Source organism: Drosophila willistoni (assembly GCF_018902025.1).
Source record: "Drosophila willistoni isolate 14030-0811.24 chromosome 2R unlocalized genomic scaffold, UCI_dwil_1.1 Seg167, whole genome shotgun sequence".
Lineage (NCBI taxonomy): Eukaryota > Metazoa > Arthropoda > Insecta > Diptera > Drosophilidae > Drosophila > Drosophila willistoni.
Window position 1 is genome coordinate 19735467 of NW_025814050.1, and position 17065 is coordinate 19752531.

The following is a 17065-nucleotide window of genomic DNA, read 5'->3' on the forward strand; positions in this document are numbered from 1 at the left end:
TGTGTCGAAAATTTACTTCCTTGAGATTAGATTTGCTTGGATATGTAAATATATAACAACATATATGTAAGTAGGTAATGAGGTAGAAGGAGCTACAAATACTCAGCTTATTATGTTAAGAACTAAACATTAATCAATCAATTGTAATATCTTGTAGTATCATGTCTTAAATCATATGAATATATAGCTTCTTCTCAGGAGAGCTACACGTAAAGCTATAGCCCTTCTCCTCCCTACCATATTAAAAGCTCAAATTACTAAATTACTATATGAATCAGATTTGTTATCCAAATAGAGAAATAACAATATTAAATGTTGAGAAGATGATACAAAATTCACCTATTTGGGTTTATTTAATGAAAACTGTATCAACTTAATTTTACTAATATTTTACACAACATGTATTAATCGCATTTGCGTTTACACTCCTCTTCTGTGTAGAATATGTTACCATTGAATATGCGGCATATATAGATGGGCACACATTTGCCTGACTGGTAACTCCAAAACTCATCTTTCTTAGCGCATTCGATATATGGGATGACAAGATGCTGGCCGCAGGACGCTTAAATACAAAATGTGAAAATTCTGAAACTAAAGTGTAAAAATCAATGCCACTTACGATTCCTTCGTTTCGCATCAGAAGTGTCATAGATTAGGGATATTGCAATTAATAACCAAATAAAATTCATTTTGAATAATGGAATATTTTTGAAGACTGATGTCAGTTCTTTGACTTCATCGATATTTAAACTTTCCGACAAATCAAAGTGTAAAATTATAAAATAAAGTGTGTCGAATATTCAATTTGTTTAGATTAGTTTTGCTTGACAGCTTTTTATGCTCAGTTTGATGAATTATCTTTTGATCGTTTAAAAATGTGAAGAAAAAATCTCAATTGATTTCTGAAATCCAAGTAGCAGTTTATCTGCTTATAGTTCCTAACAAATAAATATCTTTTATAGACTTGCCAGAGAAAACACATCGTAAAGTGGAGATCAAACTTGAGTATCCTATAAAATCCTATCGATTCGTGATTCGTGAGATGGTTTAAAATGTGTTCGATCATGCAGATCTTGAAATTAATGTTTTCCTTTATATATCATGGACACGTTACATTTTTTGTATATTCGTCTGACTCTTTATAGAAAGTGGCGATGCTTTTGGGACTACTGTGCAAACTCATTGATTAATCATTAATCATTTTAGCCCACTAGTATCCAGTCGCTCTTCCTTGGCATATGCTAAAGACAATGACTGCATCATTCAGGCGTTGTTCCGTTTGATGATTAGACATTGGATTTGCACGTGCCGATGATATCAATGCAGTTGAATCATCATTAAGTTGGGGGAAAGGGAGAGACATGAAGTGATTTCTTTTCGATATACATTTATAAGTTTTATTCTAACTCTAGAGTCTCTCTTTCTCTCTCAATTCACTCTTTCTCTTACGCTTAATGTTTCCGCTGGCGCACACGACATCCGGTTGACCGGAAGTGCGCCAATGGAATTTAAACGTTTTCCATCCAAGACATTAAGTAGAAACGCCTTCCGTTAGGGCACGCCTGTTCAATAGTCCGTGCAGCCGAGAAGCAAAAAGTTCAAGGGGGCACCACAGGAGTTCTCAAGGAATCGCAGCAAATTCTAAGCATCTTCCCAACCAACCATCTAATGTCATTACTGCTCTCATTGCGGTCGTTTGTTGGATTCTCTCGTTTTCCTCTCTCGCTCTCTCTCTCTCTTTGTGCAATCAATTGCTAATTTAGTTCAGTTTTAGGGGTGAAATTTTGTTTTTTGATTTTCACTTTTACTTTGTATTCTTTTTTGTCATGTTGGGGGGTTGCAAATGTTCGAAAAACTCTTCACTTCTCGCCTCAGCATTCCTGTTGTAGTTGCTTTTGTCAAATTGTTGACAAAATGCGACACTTGCCATAAATTTATTGTTTGTTTGTCTAATTCTTTTTGTAAGTGGAAGAGCTTAATGACACGCAAGCAATTAGCTGAATACTTATCAAAAGGCAAAGAGGGTGGGCAACCTTGAGGGGTGAGTTAGTTATACATTGAAGCAGAGGGTGACATAATGTCCTGGGAGGTGAAGCAATTGCAATTGCAATTGAGATGTCAAGTACTGAACAAAAAAAAAAAACGGGGAGAAATCTCATTTACTGGAGTTATGTGAAATTGAACCATGTCGTTGAATTGCCTAAACTTTCTAATCTTTAGGAAAATCTTTTAAGTTTTAGAATGTTCCTTAGCCAGCTAGAACTTTGTTCTAAATATATTTAAAAAGTCACATCATTTTTAGTAAGACTGGACTCGAACCGGTATTCAAGAACAATTATATTTTTGGTTGATCGAATGCTAATCAAAGATAATAATTTAAGAAAAATATTAATATATTCAAGGTATTTTTAATCAGAAATTTAAGCAAACTAATATCAGTTTTGGTTTGTATTTAATAATTAAATCTTTCCACAAATTAAAGTGTGAAATTGAAAGTTTAAGTGAAACAAAGAAATCAAAGTGTGAAATTAAAAGTTTAAGTGAAACAAAGAAATCATTTTATACATTCAGATTTGCAAAGGACAAAGGTAAATGTAGATCCCATATTACTGATAATTTTAAAATTTGCTAACCACCTTTTGGGTTTTTTTTTTTTTGTATATTTTTATACCATTTTATCAAAATTCGCATGCAATAGAACACAGTGTTTCTGTGACGAATACGTTACCACCAAAGTCGTCGCATAGATAGTTGGGCTTACATACCCTTTCTACTGTATCGTAACTCCAAAACTGTAATTTACGCCTATTGCAACCAAAATATGGGATGACAATTTGACTGAAGCAGGCCGCTAAAACACGAAATTTTAAAATTCTGAAACTACATTCTAAACTCAATGCCACTTACGATCCTTTATTGCATCAGAAGTGTTATAGATTAGGGATATTGTAAATACTATCCAAATAAACTTCATGTTGAATTATAATATAATATTTTTTGCGACTGATGTCAGTTTTTGCACATGATCGGTATATAAACATTCCCACAAATCAAAGTGTAAAATTACAAAATAAAGTGTGTCGAAAATTTACTTCCTTGAGATTAGATTTGCTTCGATTTCCTAATCAACATATAAATTTAAAGGAACATGAGGTGATGAGGTGGAGGTAGCTGCAAATACTCAGCTTATTATGTAAAGAATTATATATTAACCAATCAATTATAATATCGTTTAGTACTATGTTTTGTCTTTACTCCAAAATCATATAAATATATATAGGTTTATTCATAGGAAAGCTACACCTAAATCTATATATTCTGATTTGTAACCAAAATAGAGAAACGACAATTTCAGATGAGAAAATTAAATAATTTGCACCTCTTGGGATTTATTTAATAAAACACAAATTAAAGTAAATCAACTTGATTCGCATTTGCGTTTACACTCCTCTTCTGAGGTGAAAAAATTATTACCGTAATTATGGCAAAGATTGGATGCGGTACATTTGTCTCCTTTCAAATTCCATAGCCTTATACCCGGAGTGCATAACATAAATGGTACAAAAATTTTACTGCTGCAGCGCGCTGAAATTCAAAATGTGTGAATTCTGAAAATAAATTGTAAACTCAATGCCACTTACGACCATTTGATGCAGCAAAAGTGAAAAGGGTGAGGGATATTGTAAATATTATCCAGATAACCTTCATGTTGATTTTCAATGGAATATTTTTTTAGACTGATGTCAGTTTTTGGACATGATCGGTATTTAAACATTCCCACAAATCAAAGTGTAAAATTACAAAATAAAGTGTGTCGAAAATTTATTTCCTTGAGATTAGACTTGGTTGGAATTCTTAAACAATTTTTTGTAAGTATATAGGAACATATTTGTATGCATGTAGGTGATGAGGTAGAGGTAGCAGCAAATATTAATCCAAGCATAAAAATATTTAAGCATTAACAATCAATCATTTGAATCTATTAGTACCGGATATTGATTACGGTTTTTGCATATTGTTCTACTTTGGTCTAAAATCACAAAAATATGTATGTTTATACAACTTTTGGACATGAACGGAATTCAGATTAGTTTTGCATGGATTTTATTAACAATATTTGCATGCATAATTACTTTTTTTTTATATTTTACAACACATATAATTTATAAGTTACTTTGGAATTTGTATTCCAAAAAAGAATACTAAAGGTCGTCAAAAAATAAATTATATAATTATATAGAAACAAACTTTCCATATACATTTCAAAAACCACAATTGAACCCTTCCAATACCACACTTTTATTTTAGATTTGTTTGAGAATGAAATAAATCGAATTTGATTTTTGGATAGGTGATTTCATTTTGGGTTTGATGCGACTAGGTTCTATATAATTTGATCATTTGTGAATAAAACTTACCTATCACTGACGCTGGTGCCGGCACCAAAGCTACCAAAAATATGGCTACCAAATGCTGCCGCCGCTGCGGCTGTATGTGATGGCAATTGTCCGGCTCCTGATCCTGCGGCGCCCAGTGGCGTGGTTGGTGTTGGTGTCGATGAGGCCGAATTATTTGATGACGGTGCCATGCGAGAGCCCGTTGTCAAAGACATTGGGCCACCCACTTCGATGGGTGAATCGGTGTTGCGTGAATTCGATGGACTACTCGGTGGCCCTTGACCACTGGCCAGGGGTGTGTGCTCGCGCATGCCCGGCGATGGGGAACCAGCGCTGATGGAGCCCAACGATTGGGAGGCAGAGTGTGGAGTGGCGGTCAATTGATTCGAGGACAAGGGACGCTCATTGTCACTCGAATCGTGAAGATGATGTAGTCCGATACCGACGCTGGGCGGACTACGGGAATGGGAATGGGAATGCTGTTGCTCTATGGGTCCATTAGCCATGGGGCTATGTGAGCGCTGACGTGGCGGTAAGTCATCCATATCGTCATCAATTTCGCCAGTGATGTCCGGTGAGGATTCGCGTGAGTCATGAAGCTGTAGAAAAATCAACAAATTATTCATAAATTTATATCAAATGATTTCAAATTGTTGTTCTTTAATCTCTAATAAACTTGACCTAGTTTTCGACATGTTTTCAAAGGCTATCTTTTTTAAATGTCTTATCATAGAAGTATCGATAAATCATTTTGATAAAACCAAGAGTATTTAAGTCAAAATTTTCGTGTATTTCATTTGAAAATGAATTTTTATGTCTCATCTAGTTGGCCTGGCGAAGATTTAAGTTGATATACCAGCTCCTTCCCTAGAAACTGCTCATAACATTTTTAGACTTTCTTTAGTCAAGTTCGTGTGAATTTGAATAAAATTTATTAAGCACTTTCTATAAAAATATCTGTATAATTTTGTAAAATGTCCAATAAGAAACGCGTAAATTTGCTTAACACAGAAGTGGCCGAGGTAAGTGATTCCAAGAGATTGGAAATTTAGTTATGTGTATAATTAAACTTTTCACTAGATGTCCATGGCCTCATTGGAGTCAAATGACGGAGCTGGGGATGGCTTGTCGAAGGTCAATATTGAAGATCCTCTCTCGGAACTGCCGTCCACCTCAAAGAACTGTCCTAGAATGACCAAATCACCATGGATCTTTAATGACAATAACAATTCAGACAGTTCTACGTCTTTATTCTCGGATGGCTCGTCGTGTTTACTGGTTCCCAGTTCGCACAAGACAACGCCCAGTGATGCTTATGTGCCATGGCGCAACACAAGTCAGTGGCGTAATCATCCGGGCCGGGATAATTTGATACCTCATTCTTTAATGAAATCGGTGTGCTCTGCTGCGAATGGAAGGAAGTTCTGTAGGGCCAGGATCGTCTATCGTAATCACAACTTTGGTTTACGTCCCAGACCCCCGTGTTTGGTCGAATCGAGGTGTGATAGATGCAGAGTTGGCCGAACCCGTACTCTTGCCTTCAACTTTGACTTGATGGCCCAACACAAGCGTAAACAGAAAATTAAGGAAAAATTAAAATTAATGAAAATGAAGGAGGCCAAAAGGAGACAGGCTCAGAGGAAAAATCAACGGCCACGGATCAAGCCTAGATGGGCGATGCGGAAACGCTAAGATACATCTATAATGTATTCGTGGGTGTAGGTGTGTGTGGGTGTGTGTGTGTGTGCGGCGATGGCGATGATGACCAAGACAATGGATTCCGAGTTCCGAGGCTAATTCGAATTGATGTGTGATGTGATTTCCTTTGCAAAAAGAACTGACAAAAACCAGATAGACCATAAAACATCTTAATAAATTATTAACAGAGTGGAATACTTGAGTTTTTAATCATTTTTGATAACCCGGAAGAGTTTTTTTCGCTACGTTACTCTAAGTAATTTGATGACGAGCATTGGAAATGTCCTTTCCTGTATCACATTTTTGGGGTAAGCCACTAAATAGAGGACAATGTTTCGGGTTTTCTAGATCAAGACTAATAATAGACTAAATTTGAGTTAAAATTATATTGTATTATTTTCCAAATCGAGGATATTCGACTTCAACAACGAAGACATTCTTGAGTTTGAATAAGTGTAAATGGTCATAGAGACAATCTTAGGATTATCAACTTAGTTGCTTGTACTTAGCCCACAATACTTTATTATCCTTTATAGTGTATTTTCCTCTAATTAACATTTCTTGAAATGTTTTGAGATTTATTTTTTTTAAATTTTCTCACCTTATCCAATGAGCTGCTACTTTCGCCATTTTCTCGCTTGCGTTGCTCGTCCTTAAGCCGTTCCGCCTTACGCCATTTGGCTCGACGATTTTGAAACCAAACCTGCAAAAATTGAGATAGAAAGTTTTGAGAAAATGTTTTGCTGCCACATACTCTCCATATGTATTATGTTTATGCCAGAAGCCAAAAGTTTATTCTAAACATTTTTTGTTGTTTTGTATTTTTGCTCCCAAAATAGAATAGAAAATTGAAAAACTTTCTTTCCACACACAAACGCACACACATAGAGTGAAGAGAAAGCAAATTTTCCACCTCAAAAACTTTAACAATTTTCCACTTGTAGACCTCCCCTTTTGTTTTCTCTTGGATGGCAAGTCAATCTAAGACACATAAACAAACAAAATCAGATTTTCTGAAATTTTTGCCAGGCAAAACAAATTTGGCCTGTAATCAGCGCCTAAATTGAGACACACACACACATACACATACACACATGGGTCTTATGAGCTTCGCTTTTCCTACTTTCTACCAATCAAGACAATGCCAAGTGGAATGGGTTGTGGGTAGATTCTTGTCCTGGGTCTGTGTTATATCCTTTGCTGCTGCTGCTTGCTTATGCGCGCGTGTTTCCTTTTGTTGTTTTTAGTTCCGGTTGTAGCTGATTCGCCCTAATGGGATTTTGTTAGAGGCGCCATCTTGCCTCCTTACCCTCTTACCCCTACTTACCCCCCACACATATTTGTCTGTCTGTCTGTGTGTGTGTGTAAGTAAATTTCCTAATCAAAATTCAAATTAGACATTGTGCAAAAGTTCGCATTGTAATCACAAGGAGGCGGCACAGGAATAAAACAATTTCCACATATTTTGCCTCGAGTCATGGTGGCCATGTTGAGCGAGAGACGAGACACACAGCGAATGGAAGAAAGGGGCCGAGGGGGGCGGCTAGGAAGACTCCTGCTCCCCTCTCAAACAATAAATTGCGCACAATCCAACCCCAAAAGGCAAAAGCTAACACCCCCCACATGCCACACACACACACACACACACACTTATATATATATATATATGTATATCCTACAGTCTCGTCTGAACTTCCCCAGAGAACTTCCTCCACTCGTTCTCACTCACTCTCTCGTTATTTTTCCTTTTTTTTTTGTTTCATTCCTCCTCTCTTTGTTGGTTGGTGGTGACGCCCACCAGTTACTTAATACAATATTTATGCCATAAGCACATTACCAATAAAATATGGCTGGGCAAAAGTTTCGGTTATGTTTTCCTTCTTTTTTTTATTTTTACCTACCCCTAGGGCAGAACGAGAGCGAGAGCGAGACAACTGTTTATGGCAGTCAGCGAGTAAGGGAACTTTTCGTTATTATGACAAAAATTGAATAATGAAAAACAATTGTGTGTGTTTGTGTGTGTGAGTGTGTGGGTGTGTGGGTGTCTGCCTCCATCAGGACTTTTCTATTCCTTCGCATTTCCCACTCTCCATCATTCGTCTCTCTTCCAATCATAATTTCATGCACAATTTTGCTTTGTTTTATTACCACAAGTAACGTGTTTCTTATTTATTCAATTCGCTTGGTTTAGTTTCTTGATTGCTTCCCGAAGGCTTATGGAAAATTGCAAAAAATAAAGGGGAAGAAATTCTCGATAGCGGTAGAGAAGGAGCATATACAGAAAGAAGCTTTGTTTTGCATTTTGGGCAAATTAATTATGTTGCTTTTTCACTTTTAATTGATTTCAATATATGAAGAAAAATCTAAAAACAAATGAAGAAAGAAAGCAACCTCTTAAATATTTCATATTGTATATTTTGAGGTGCATACTTTTAGGAGGCGCATGCAAATGCATTGCTTTTTTTTGGGCTAAGTTTTGCGAGTAAAATTCAATAAAATAAACTTTAGATTTGATTGAAAACAGAATTTAATTAATGTTTAACAGCTTATGCTATAAGTTTTGCAGGTTAATGAACTCTTAAGTTGAATATAATAGCAGCACTTGAGGTCTTGAGTTTTTAACCGATTTGAGAATCAATTTCCCGTTTAAGGGAAATGGATCTTTTGTTCGAACTAACTAGAAAAATCTGATGAATGTACTATGTTAATTTAAAATCTGTTGTTTTGCACGTTTGTTGCCTTAGCAGTTTCCATTGCCAACCCATTTTAACTCAAACGTAACTGTTGTGTTTTATTTAGAATAGAATAGGTGCCTATATAGGTAAATTTTATATTTCCAAGAGTAACCAAAGTAAATTATAGAACCATAATTTACCTACCCACTTTTAAACGTTATCTGTAAAACGTTTTTTTAAAGGTTCATTGTCAGGAAATTACCATTATCTAACAGCGATTTTAAGTGAAAACTATGACTCGCAAGCAAGAGCGGTTATAATTAAAGATATTCTCAGAAACAGCCACTTCCAATCAGCATATTGACTTTATTATTTAAGTTCTCAAACTCATTGATCGAATTAAAGTGGATAATTTCGTTGTGAAGTGTAATGAATAAATACATTGTGAACTGCCATAGTTATAACAAAAATATCCAAGTTAAAAAATCTAAACTTGTTTGAATTTAATATCTTAATCGCATAAGTATAACAGGTAAATTTAGGGATTTAGGTAAAATGGGAAACATTCGCTCCCAAAAGTATGCAAAAACCTGTCCAAAAGATTGTTTTTGGATGCATCTAATGAGTTTATTGCATGTGCATTCTAAAATTTAGGCTGGAAGCAAAAGATATGTATATTTAAAGTTATAGATTTGACGAAAGGAATAAATACTTCTTCATCCTTTGCCTTTAGGGGCCTTTAGGGGCAAAGTTCACTTCTTTTTTACAGCCCTAGTTATTGAATTGAATTTCTATTGAATTTCTATTAATATGACCTACATAGTATGTAGAGAACAGATAGATATTATAACATATTCTCGATGAAAAGAAATGCAATACTTACAATTTAGCTGTGGTGAACGTTCATAAATTTTAATTTTTTAAATTTGAAAACGACAAAAATATTTTAAAATATTTTTTATCCATTTTGAACAAATTCAGCTCATTCTAAAATTAATTACAACAGCTTATTGCTTATTTTATTCAACAACATCTTATGAATTACCCTGTCACCTCCTTCATCTCATCTCATGGTAGAGTACATACTTCATTTATAATTTATTTACCCAATGACACAAAAAAGTAACAACAATAAGAAATCCGCCCAAAGGCGTCATACTTGAATAAAAATTCTCATAATTTTGCTAACAATGGGATATGGAAACCGAAAACATACTTGGCAAAGTAAACAGAAACAGAGTTTTTTAGAAATTTCTGTATATGTGTGTGTGTGTGTGGTTACAAGTTATCAAAACCGATTTACCATGAAAATGAAAGCAAACAGAAAAAAAAGGAAACAATGTCAGGGAACAAAAGGTAAATACCAGCCATAAAAAAACAACAACATAAAGTGAAAGGGCGAATAAGGCAAAGGCTCAGCAGGAGGGGAACAAGGACGGATCTCGGGTAATTATGGACAAGTGCGCACCATTAGCTTCCGCAAACAAGGCTCACAGTTTGCCGGGAAACACTCAATGCAAACACCCGACTCGACAACGATGATGATGATGATTATGAGGATGAGGTAGCAGCTCAAGTGGAATGAATGAACAGATGTGTTAATATCAAACGCATTTTGGCCTACGAATCGAACTCGGAACCACGAACCCTTTGCACACTACACAGAAAAGGAAACAGCAGCCGCAGCAAACAATAATTGGGCTACCGCAACAGCACCACCCTTCAGCCCACACCCCCCTCACTCTACGCAACGCCTTGAGGCAAAAGAGCTATCGAGCTGTTCGCCCTGTGAGTTTCTCCAAGCAGCCATCAACTTGGATCAGCATTAAAGGATTATTCAAGCAAATGCAATTATTTGACAGGCCACTACCCCCGGAATCCCCCCCTTGCCTCATCAGCGAGCCAGCCAGCAAGCAGTCACCACTAACACCACCCCTTTGTCGCCTGAGGCTCTGACCTCCACTCCACTCCACCACCACCACCGCCGTCCAGGAACTCGGGTAGAGTCTTATGATGGAGGCAAGTTTCAGTCTCTACCTCTCTGTCTCTTGGCTTTTGGTCTTTGTGATTATAATAAATTATCAATTATTGGCATTATATGTGCGGGTATGCTGCCTCCCACTCTCTCCTCCTTCCCCCCATCCACCCACAATTCCCCTTAGTTTCTTTTTTTATATATAGTAAGTATTTCATGCTGTAGTGGGTGTGGCTGCTGTGGAATTATATTGGTTTGCGCCCATGAACATTAATCCTAATCGAATTAGTTGTATATGTATGAGAAAATCTATTGAAATATGAGTAGGTTAGTAAAAGGGATCAGAATTTTCCGATTTGTGCAAACGACAAATTCAATGAGAAGTTATTTTTATATTCTTCAACTTGTTAAATTCATTAGGGGATACAAAATTAATTCATAAAATTTAAGGGTAATTTTTTACTCAAGGTAAATGAGAAACAAAGATTTTGGCATATCTCTTTACTAATAAGTGTTTGATTTTTTGTTAATATTAAGAAAATGAAGAGGAAATTTGAAAATCCTAGGTAACATTCACGTTTTTCCTATTTTGAGATGAGTATTTCATGAGGATTTCAAGTTAAAGCTCTGACTTCAAAAACCAAAAGAACGGTTTTTACTTATGACAGCTATTAATATATCTACTGCTAATTAACTAAACTAACTATTCTCAACTAGGGTTATATTAAAAAGTCACACCAGAGTATGTTTATTTGTACAAAGTTCAAAAATCTTATATTTTAGAGAATTTTTACTATGATGGCAATAGATTTATAATAATTTTGAATTGTGTAAAACTAGTACTCGATATTTTGCACTCAATCGGAACACGCGAATCTAGGGCTATAAAATGGGTGAAGGTTGCCCCTCAAAGTATGCAATAGGCTGAAAAAGTATTCATTGTTTCTAACATATTTATAATAATTTTTATACTTTTGCAACTTATGTAAAAATGATCTAAAAACAATAGTTGTTTCGAGAGTTGTTTTTATCCATAGAACATTCTATAATTTCGTTTCATGTTTCAAAAAGCGAGTTCTTAGACTCCTAATTGCATACTTTAGGGAGCAAATTTACCTCAATACAATAAGTTAAAAGTTTTCATGAGTCATTTTATTTCCTGTTTAAATGAGAAATTATGCCAAAAGTTTTTACTTCTAGAAAGTTCTTTTGGAAATACTTATAAGTAGTATTTTTTGCAAATGTATTTGTCACTTTTAACTATTATGATCCTTTCTGCAACTCAAAATCGATACCTTTTCTATCTGCGAACTCTAATATAGTCAGTTTAAATATAAACTTCAGATAGGGTATATCCTGCCGATGAGGAATCAATTGGTTTTGGTATCCTCTTCAGCATCTATTAAGCTTAACCTAATATAAAGCCAAATTTATCTTATTTTCTCTATATCCCACAAATATTTAAGTTAATATCTGCTCTATAATATATTAAAAATTCTTTGTTTAACTACAATTTTTGCATTACTTGATAATTCATCAAACAAAATTACATATAATTTGTATAAAATGTAAATGATATTGAATTTTAAAATCACATCCTATTCTTTTTTTCTCCCATAGAGTTTTCGCTAATTTATCAATCAATATCACTTATTTGAAAGCTCTTTCCTATCGCCTTGGCTCAACTTCAAAGCACTTTGTCTTCGTCTCTCTCGAACAGGTAAGCCCTTGTGCTTCACAGGAAACTCCCCAAACGATGCAGATTTATCGAAAAACAGAAAAATCCACCATTAAGCTCAGATACAGGTTGAGTTTGAGAGGGGATATATACATTAAGTAAATGATTTTTGCACTGGAAAATGCGTCGTGATGGACGATAGAAAGACAGTCAGGCAGACGCCAAACGAAAAAAGAAAAACAAAATGCCAAACATATCAGGTTACAGAGTGAAAGGAAAACAGGAGCAGGAGCAATGTGAAACGAAGCGTACGAAATACATAACAAATTTTATTATAAAATTTATTTTCCACCGCTTTTCCGTGTTGTGTCAAAATGTGGTCGCACAATACGCCACCACGGCTTACCCTCATCAAAATCTATATAAAAAATGTCCGTCTCCTGTTTTTTTTTTTTTGCTTTTTGGCATTCATTCCATTATCGAAATCCCAGACTAAGTCGATGGCCAGACCATTTTTTGCTATGCCCGTTGGCCACTTTTTTATATTTTTTTTTTTTTTAACACATTTTTCCGATCGTTTAAAGACCTGTGAACCTGTGTGTGTGTGGGTTTTCAAGTCTAAATTTTGCAGACATCTATTTGACAGGCCATGGCCATGACCATGGAATGGGAGGGTTGATTTTGTGACTTGTTCTGGTAATTTTGTTAGTTTGACAGGAACACGTGTTTGTTGGCAAGTGCCACAAGTGTCCCATTGTTGGACATTTGACATATAACTTTATTTGATATTCACTTGACTCAAAGATCAAATTACGCCTGGGAACCAAAGCATTAGAGAGTCTTGGATCCAGAGAAACACCAAGTCAAGTTGGACTATATAGTTCATATGAACTGGTTACTAATTGTGCCGGAAATAGCTAGATGAATCGCATCGAGGTGGAAGAGAACTTACGCCTAACGCCACCAAAGTGTTCTATAATAGCCTCCAAACGTGTCTAGTTAGCGTTGCATCCTCATTACATGCCGTTTCATTCTCATCTCATGTGCTGCGTGCTCGAGTGCCTGGACCACTACCACCTACGAGAGAACATCTTGAAAGTCATTGAAATAGATCCGCTAATTGTCAGGTTTCCGTGCTCTAATCTGACGAATGTAGCTCAGCGTTCAGCGTTCAGCATTCAGGTCTAACCACTAATGAATGCAATTTGCATAGAGGCAAAAAGTTAATCTTGAGCCAAGATTATGGCGTAGGTTTGTCTAATTTTGGATACAATTGACGCAAGTAAAATCTAAAATATGAAATATGACTAACTAAACAGCATAATCATGATGAACATTGGGCAAATTTGTCATTTTATGAATGAAACATCCTGTGTGTGTATGTAGATTAAGCAAGATTTATGTAATGACAAAGAAAGGCGAAACAATTTATAAAATTCTCAATTTCTCTATCCAATATCTATGATTTTTTATCGCTACTTTGAATTCCTGTCTTACCAACCTTTAAGAACACCATCATTCAGCATCTTAAACCCTTTTCTGGGATTCGATAATTGTTTATATATTCTTATAATCCTACATTTAATATTTCTGATTTAAATTTGATGAATTATAGTTTAGCTCTTAAGTGTTAACATTTGATTCTCCCCTAAGCAGACTCTGCAGGAAAGAATATCAATCAAATGTTGCTTCTCATTTCAAACTTCAACCATTTGGGAATCATAATTGCATTAGAGGTTAAGAAAACAAAGGTAGTTCTAGTCTCAGACAAAGAAATACTTAAATAGAGTGTAGTTTATTACGATGCTTCGTTAAAAAAAAAGTTGGCACATGTAAATCTTAAGAAAAAGGATATAAAACGATTTTAAAAAAGCAGATTATAAGGAATGTGATATTTACATATTCGATATTTACATTTTGATATATGTACATATAGCGTTAATTTAAATTCAAGTAACAGTATGTACACAAGTAGCCAACTCTGCATATTTTAGTTTGGAAAAATATGTTCCCGTGAATGCCCTTACTAGAACTGATATAAGTTCTTCTATCTACCAATATCATTCGGATTATGTTCAATTCTTTATCATTATACATTGAATCTAAAAGCTATTTAAGTGATATATTTCAAATTTTATTAGATCTAGAACAAAAGGTTCCCAGAAACTATCGTTTACATGTGCATTTTGTTACATTAGTATAATGCAGCTTAATCGGATTTGCGCTAAAATTTTTCAGCTAAAATTTAGTATAAAAAAATATTTCTGATAGCTATAACAAATACTCTGCTGGATATTTAGATGAGTTACCTTCTTATCATTGTATGTTTCATTTGATTTTTTAGCCACCCACTGAAAACTTTTTCCCAAAGTCTATAGTCAAAAGAGTTAAATTGCTTCTTATGTATGAAACTGCCCAACTTGGAAGGACTTGCTTACGAGTTTTATTCATTCTTTGCCATTTCGAGTAGTTTTTTTTTCTCCGACCATATTTAGCATGAAAATGATAACTCGCGGATATCAACTACATGAGTATATCGAATACAACTAAAGCAAAATACAAGTAAAATCTATATTGTATAATTGCCCATTGACTTTGGGATTACAGACCAACTAAGATTGACTCAGCAGCTGTCAATTGGTCCTGCAGTTGAATATGACTCAACTTAAAAAATAGGTCATAGACGAAGTTTACAAATTGGTTTATAAGAAAACGTATTTATCTTTCTGATTAGCATACTATAAAAGCCCTTTTAGCCAAAAGAAATTATGTATTTCCATTTTATTTTAAACCTCTGCCTATTTTCTGCACTTTTCTTTTTCCTCTTCACGTTTTTTTCCTCAACAAAATGCTTCGTCATGAACAATTTCTGTTGGTGGGTCTCTTTATCTAACTGTACTTATATTGAAAAATAAATTTGATTTATTATGAATAACCAAAAAGAAGAAGACAGCATCATGATGATGAAGATAAAGCTGAAGGCGATGAGCAATTTCTTTCTGTGCCCTTTAGACCAACCTTCAAGGCTTTTTGCCTGAAGTTCTCTTTTTTTTTTACTTTGCATACTTTGACGTCATTGAAAATGTATATACATATATATATATATATAGCATTTTCTTTTACGTTTTCCCAGTTATCCATTTTTATTTTTTGATTCCATTTTGAAGGCAGTTTTTTATTGCATTAGGTTTGAGCCTTAGGTTTTTAGCCATGCATATGCATTATTAATAGAGGGGGAACTGGTGGTGTGGGTTGGTTGGGGGGGAGGGGGCTGAAGGAGCTTTCTGGCTTTGATCAGACTGCGTGACTGGACTAGGGTAGTCAGTTCTGCCTTTTTGGACTGAAATTTGATACAACTTTTTTTCATTTTTTTTTCAAACTTAAACTTTTGCCCTTTCCTTTAACCTTTTCATATTTTGCATAATTTTTTTTACTTTTTTGGAATCACAGAAAAGTTTGTATTTTTTTTTTTTTTATTGCTCACCTGTACACGTGCCTCAGTTAGGTTTATTTTCATGGCCAGATCCTCGCGAGTAAATACATCCGGATAATGGGTTTGGGCAAATGCCGTTTCCAGCTCCTCGAGCTAAAGGAAATTAAAAATTAATTTCGAGTGAAGGAAACACTTGCAGATTTTTACTCCTAGCTACTATCTTCTTACCTGTTGCAAGGTAAAAGTGGTGCGATTTCGTCGCTGTTTGCGACGGACAAAGGTCTCATCATGTATGGCAGGATGATACGAGTAGCTGGTATCTATATGAGATGAGAATAAAAACGAAAAAGGACGTTAAAAACAAAAAAATAGAAGCAAGAAGCAAGGATTTACAGAATTAGAGCACACAAAAGTGTTGGAATAATTAAAGTTTAAGTTTCCTTTCGGTCGGTAGTTGTTCTGAAGGTGTAAGAGTTGAAGTAAGTCTTATTAGATTGAGATTCGTCCGATGGAATCTGTTAGAAAAACTAATGCAAAGTTAAATTTGTAGTAAAATTTAGTTCGCAATTTAAGCAAGTTATCCTTATGATTTGTTATATTTATCGTTTTAGTCAATGTAATATAAAATTTGCTTTTGAACTTTTTATTGAAAGTACTCAAAGATTATGTCTAACAATCACTTTACTTGTCTTTATTGGCAGATTTAAAAGATTTAGTTAACGAAATGAATATGTTCGAATAGTTTTTTTATATTTCATTTAGATTTATATTTATATAAGTTCGTGATTCATTGAAATACATTTTGTTTAGAAAATTTTCCAACTCGAAGTTCAATTAAATTTTCATTTTATAGCTGCTAACTACATTTTGTTCTGTATGTATTTTAGCTTGGAAAATCAATTACTTTATTTAAGTTAAATTGTTTTTTTTAATGCTGAAAAAAAATATGACTAAAATATTTAATAAGGGATAATTTGTTAGCTGTTAGCGCCTAATAAAACTTTTTATTTTTAAACTTTACACTACAAAATAAATTTAGATTGCATTGCGGTTTGTCTGTGTAGCAAATTTTTTTGTCCTGCCCTAATAAAAGCATTTTAAAATCGCTTTTTATTTGATTTATTTAGTCCAAGATTCAAATGTATCATTGAAAAATCAAAAAATGCTTTAAATTTGCATAGGCTAATTGAATTTTGAATACGTGAT

The 17065-nt window shown here is 34.6% G+C and overlaps 2 protein-coding genes and 1 long non-coding RNA gene across 5 annotated transcripts in view; 1 reads left to right on the forward strand and 2 right to left on the reverse strand.

The window, feature by feature from the left end:
- The window catches only part of LOC26530077 (paired mesoderm homeobox protein 2B), a 53119-nt gene that overhangs the window by 14489 nt on the left and 21565 nt on the right, over positions 1–17065 (reverse strand). For 2 of the 3 annotated variants that reach the window (XM_023175925.2, XM_047010544.1), the window contains exons 3-6: positions 16088–16179; positions 15911–16012; positions 6700–6801; positions 4422–4999 (exon numbers count right to left, since the gene is read on the reverse strand). In XM_023175925.2, the coding sequence (XP_023031693.2) occupies positions 4422–4999; positions 6700–6801; positions 15911–16012; positions 16088–16179 (874 nt within the window). Of the gene's footprint in view, positions 1–3375; positions 3612–4421; positions 5000–6699; positions 6802–15910; positions 16013–16087; positions 16180–17065 lie in introns of those variants that run through there. The other variant, XM_047010546.1, reaches the window with a different exon arrangement.
- On the reverse strand, positions 314–3026 carry LOC111518604. Its single transcript, XR_002724018.2, has 3 exons — positions 2911–3026; positions 623–2854; positions 314–565 (listed from the first exon to the last, which is right to left on the reverse strand). It is a non-coding gene; the product is annotated as an uncharacterized LOC111518604 (long non-coding RNA).
- Positions 5264–6293, forward strand: LOC26529843. The gene is made up of 2 exons (XM_015178482.3): positions 5264–5422; positions 5481–6293. Exons 1-2 carry the CDS (start codon positions 5375–5377, stop codon positions 6090–6092), a joined length of 660 nt encoding a protein of 219 aa, XP_015033968.1. The 5' UTR covers positions 5264–5374; the 3' UTR covers positions 6093–6293.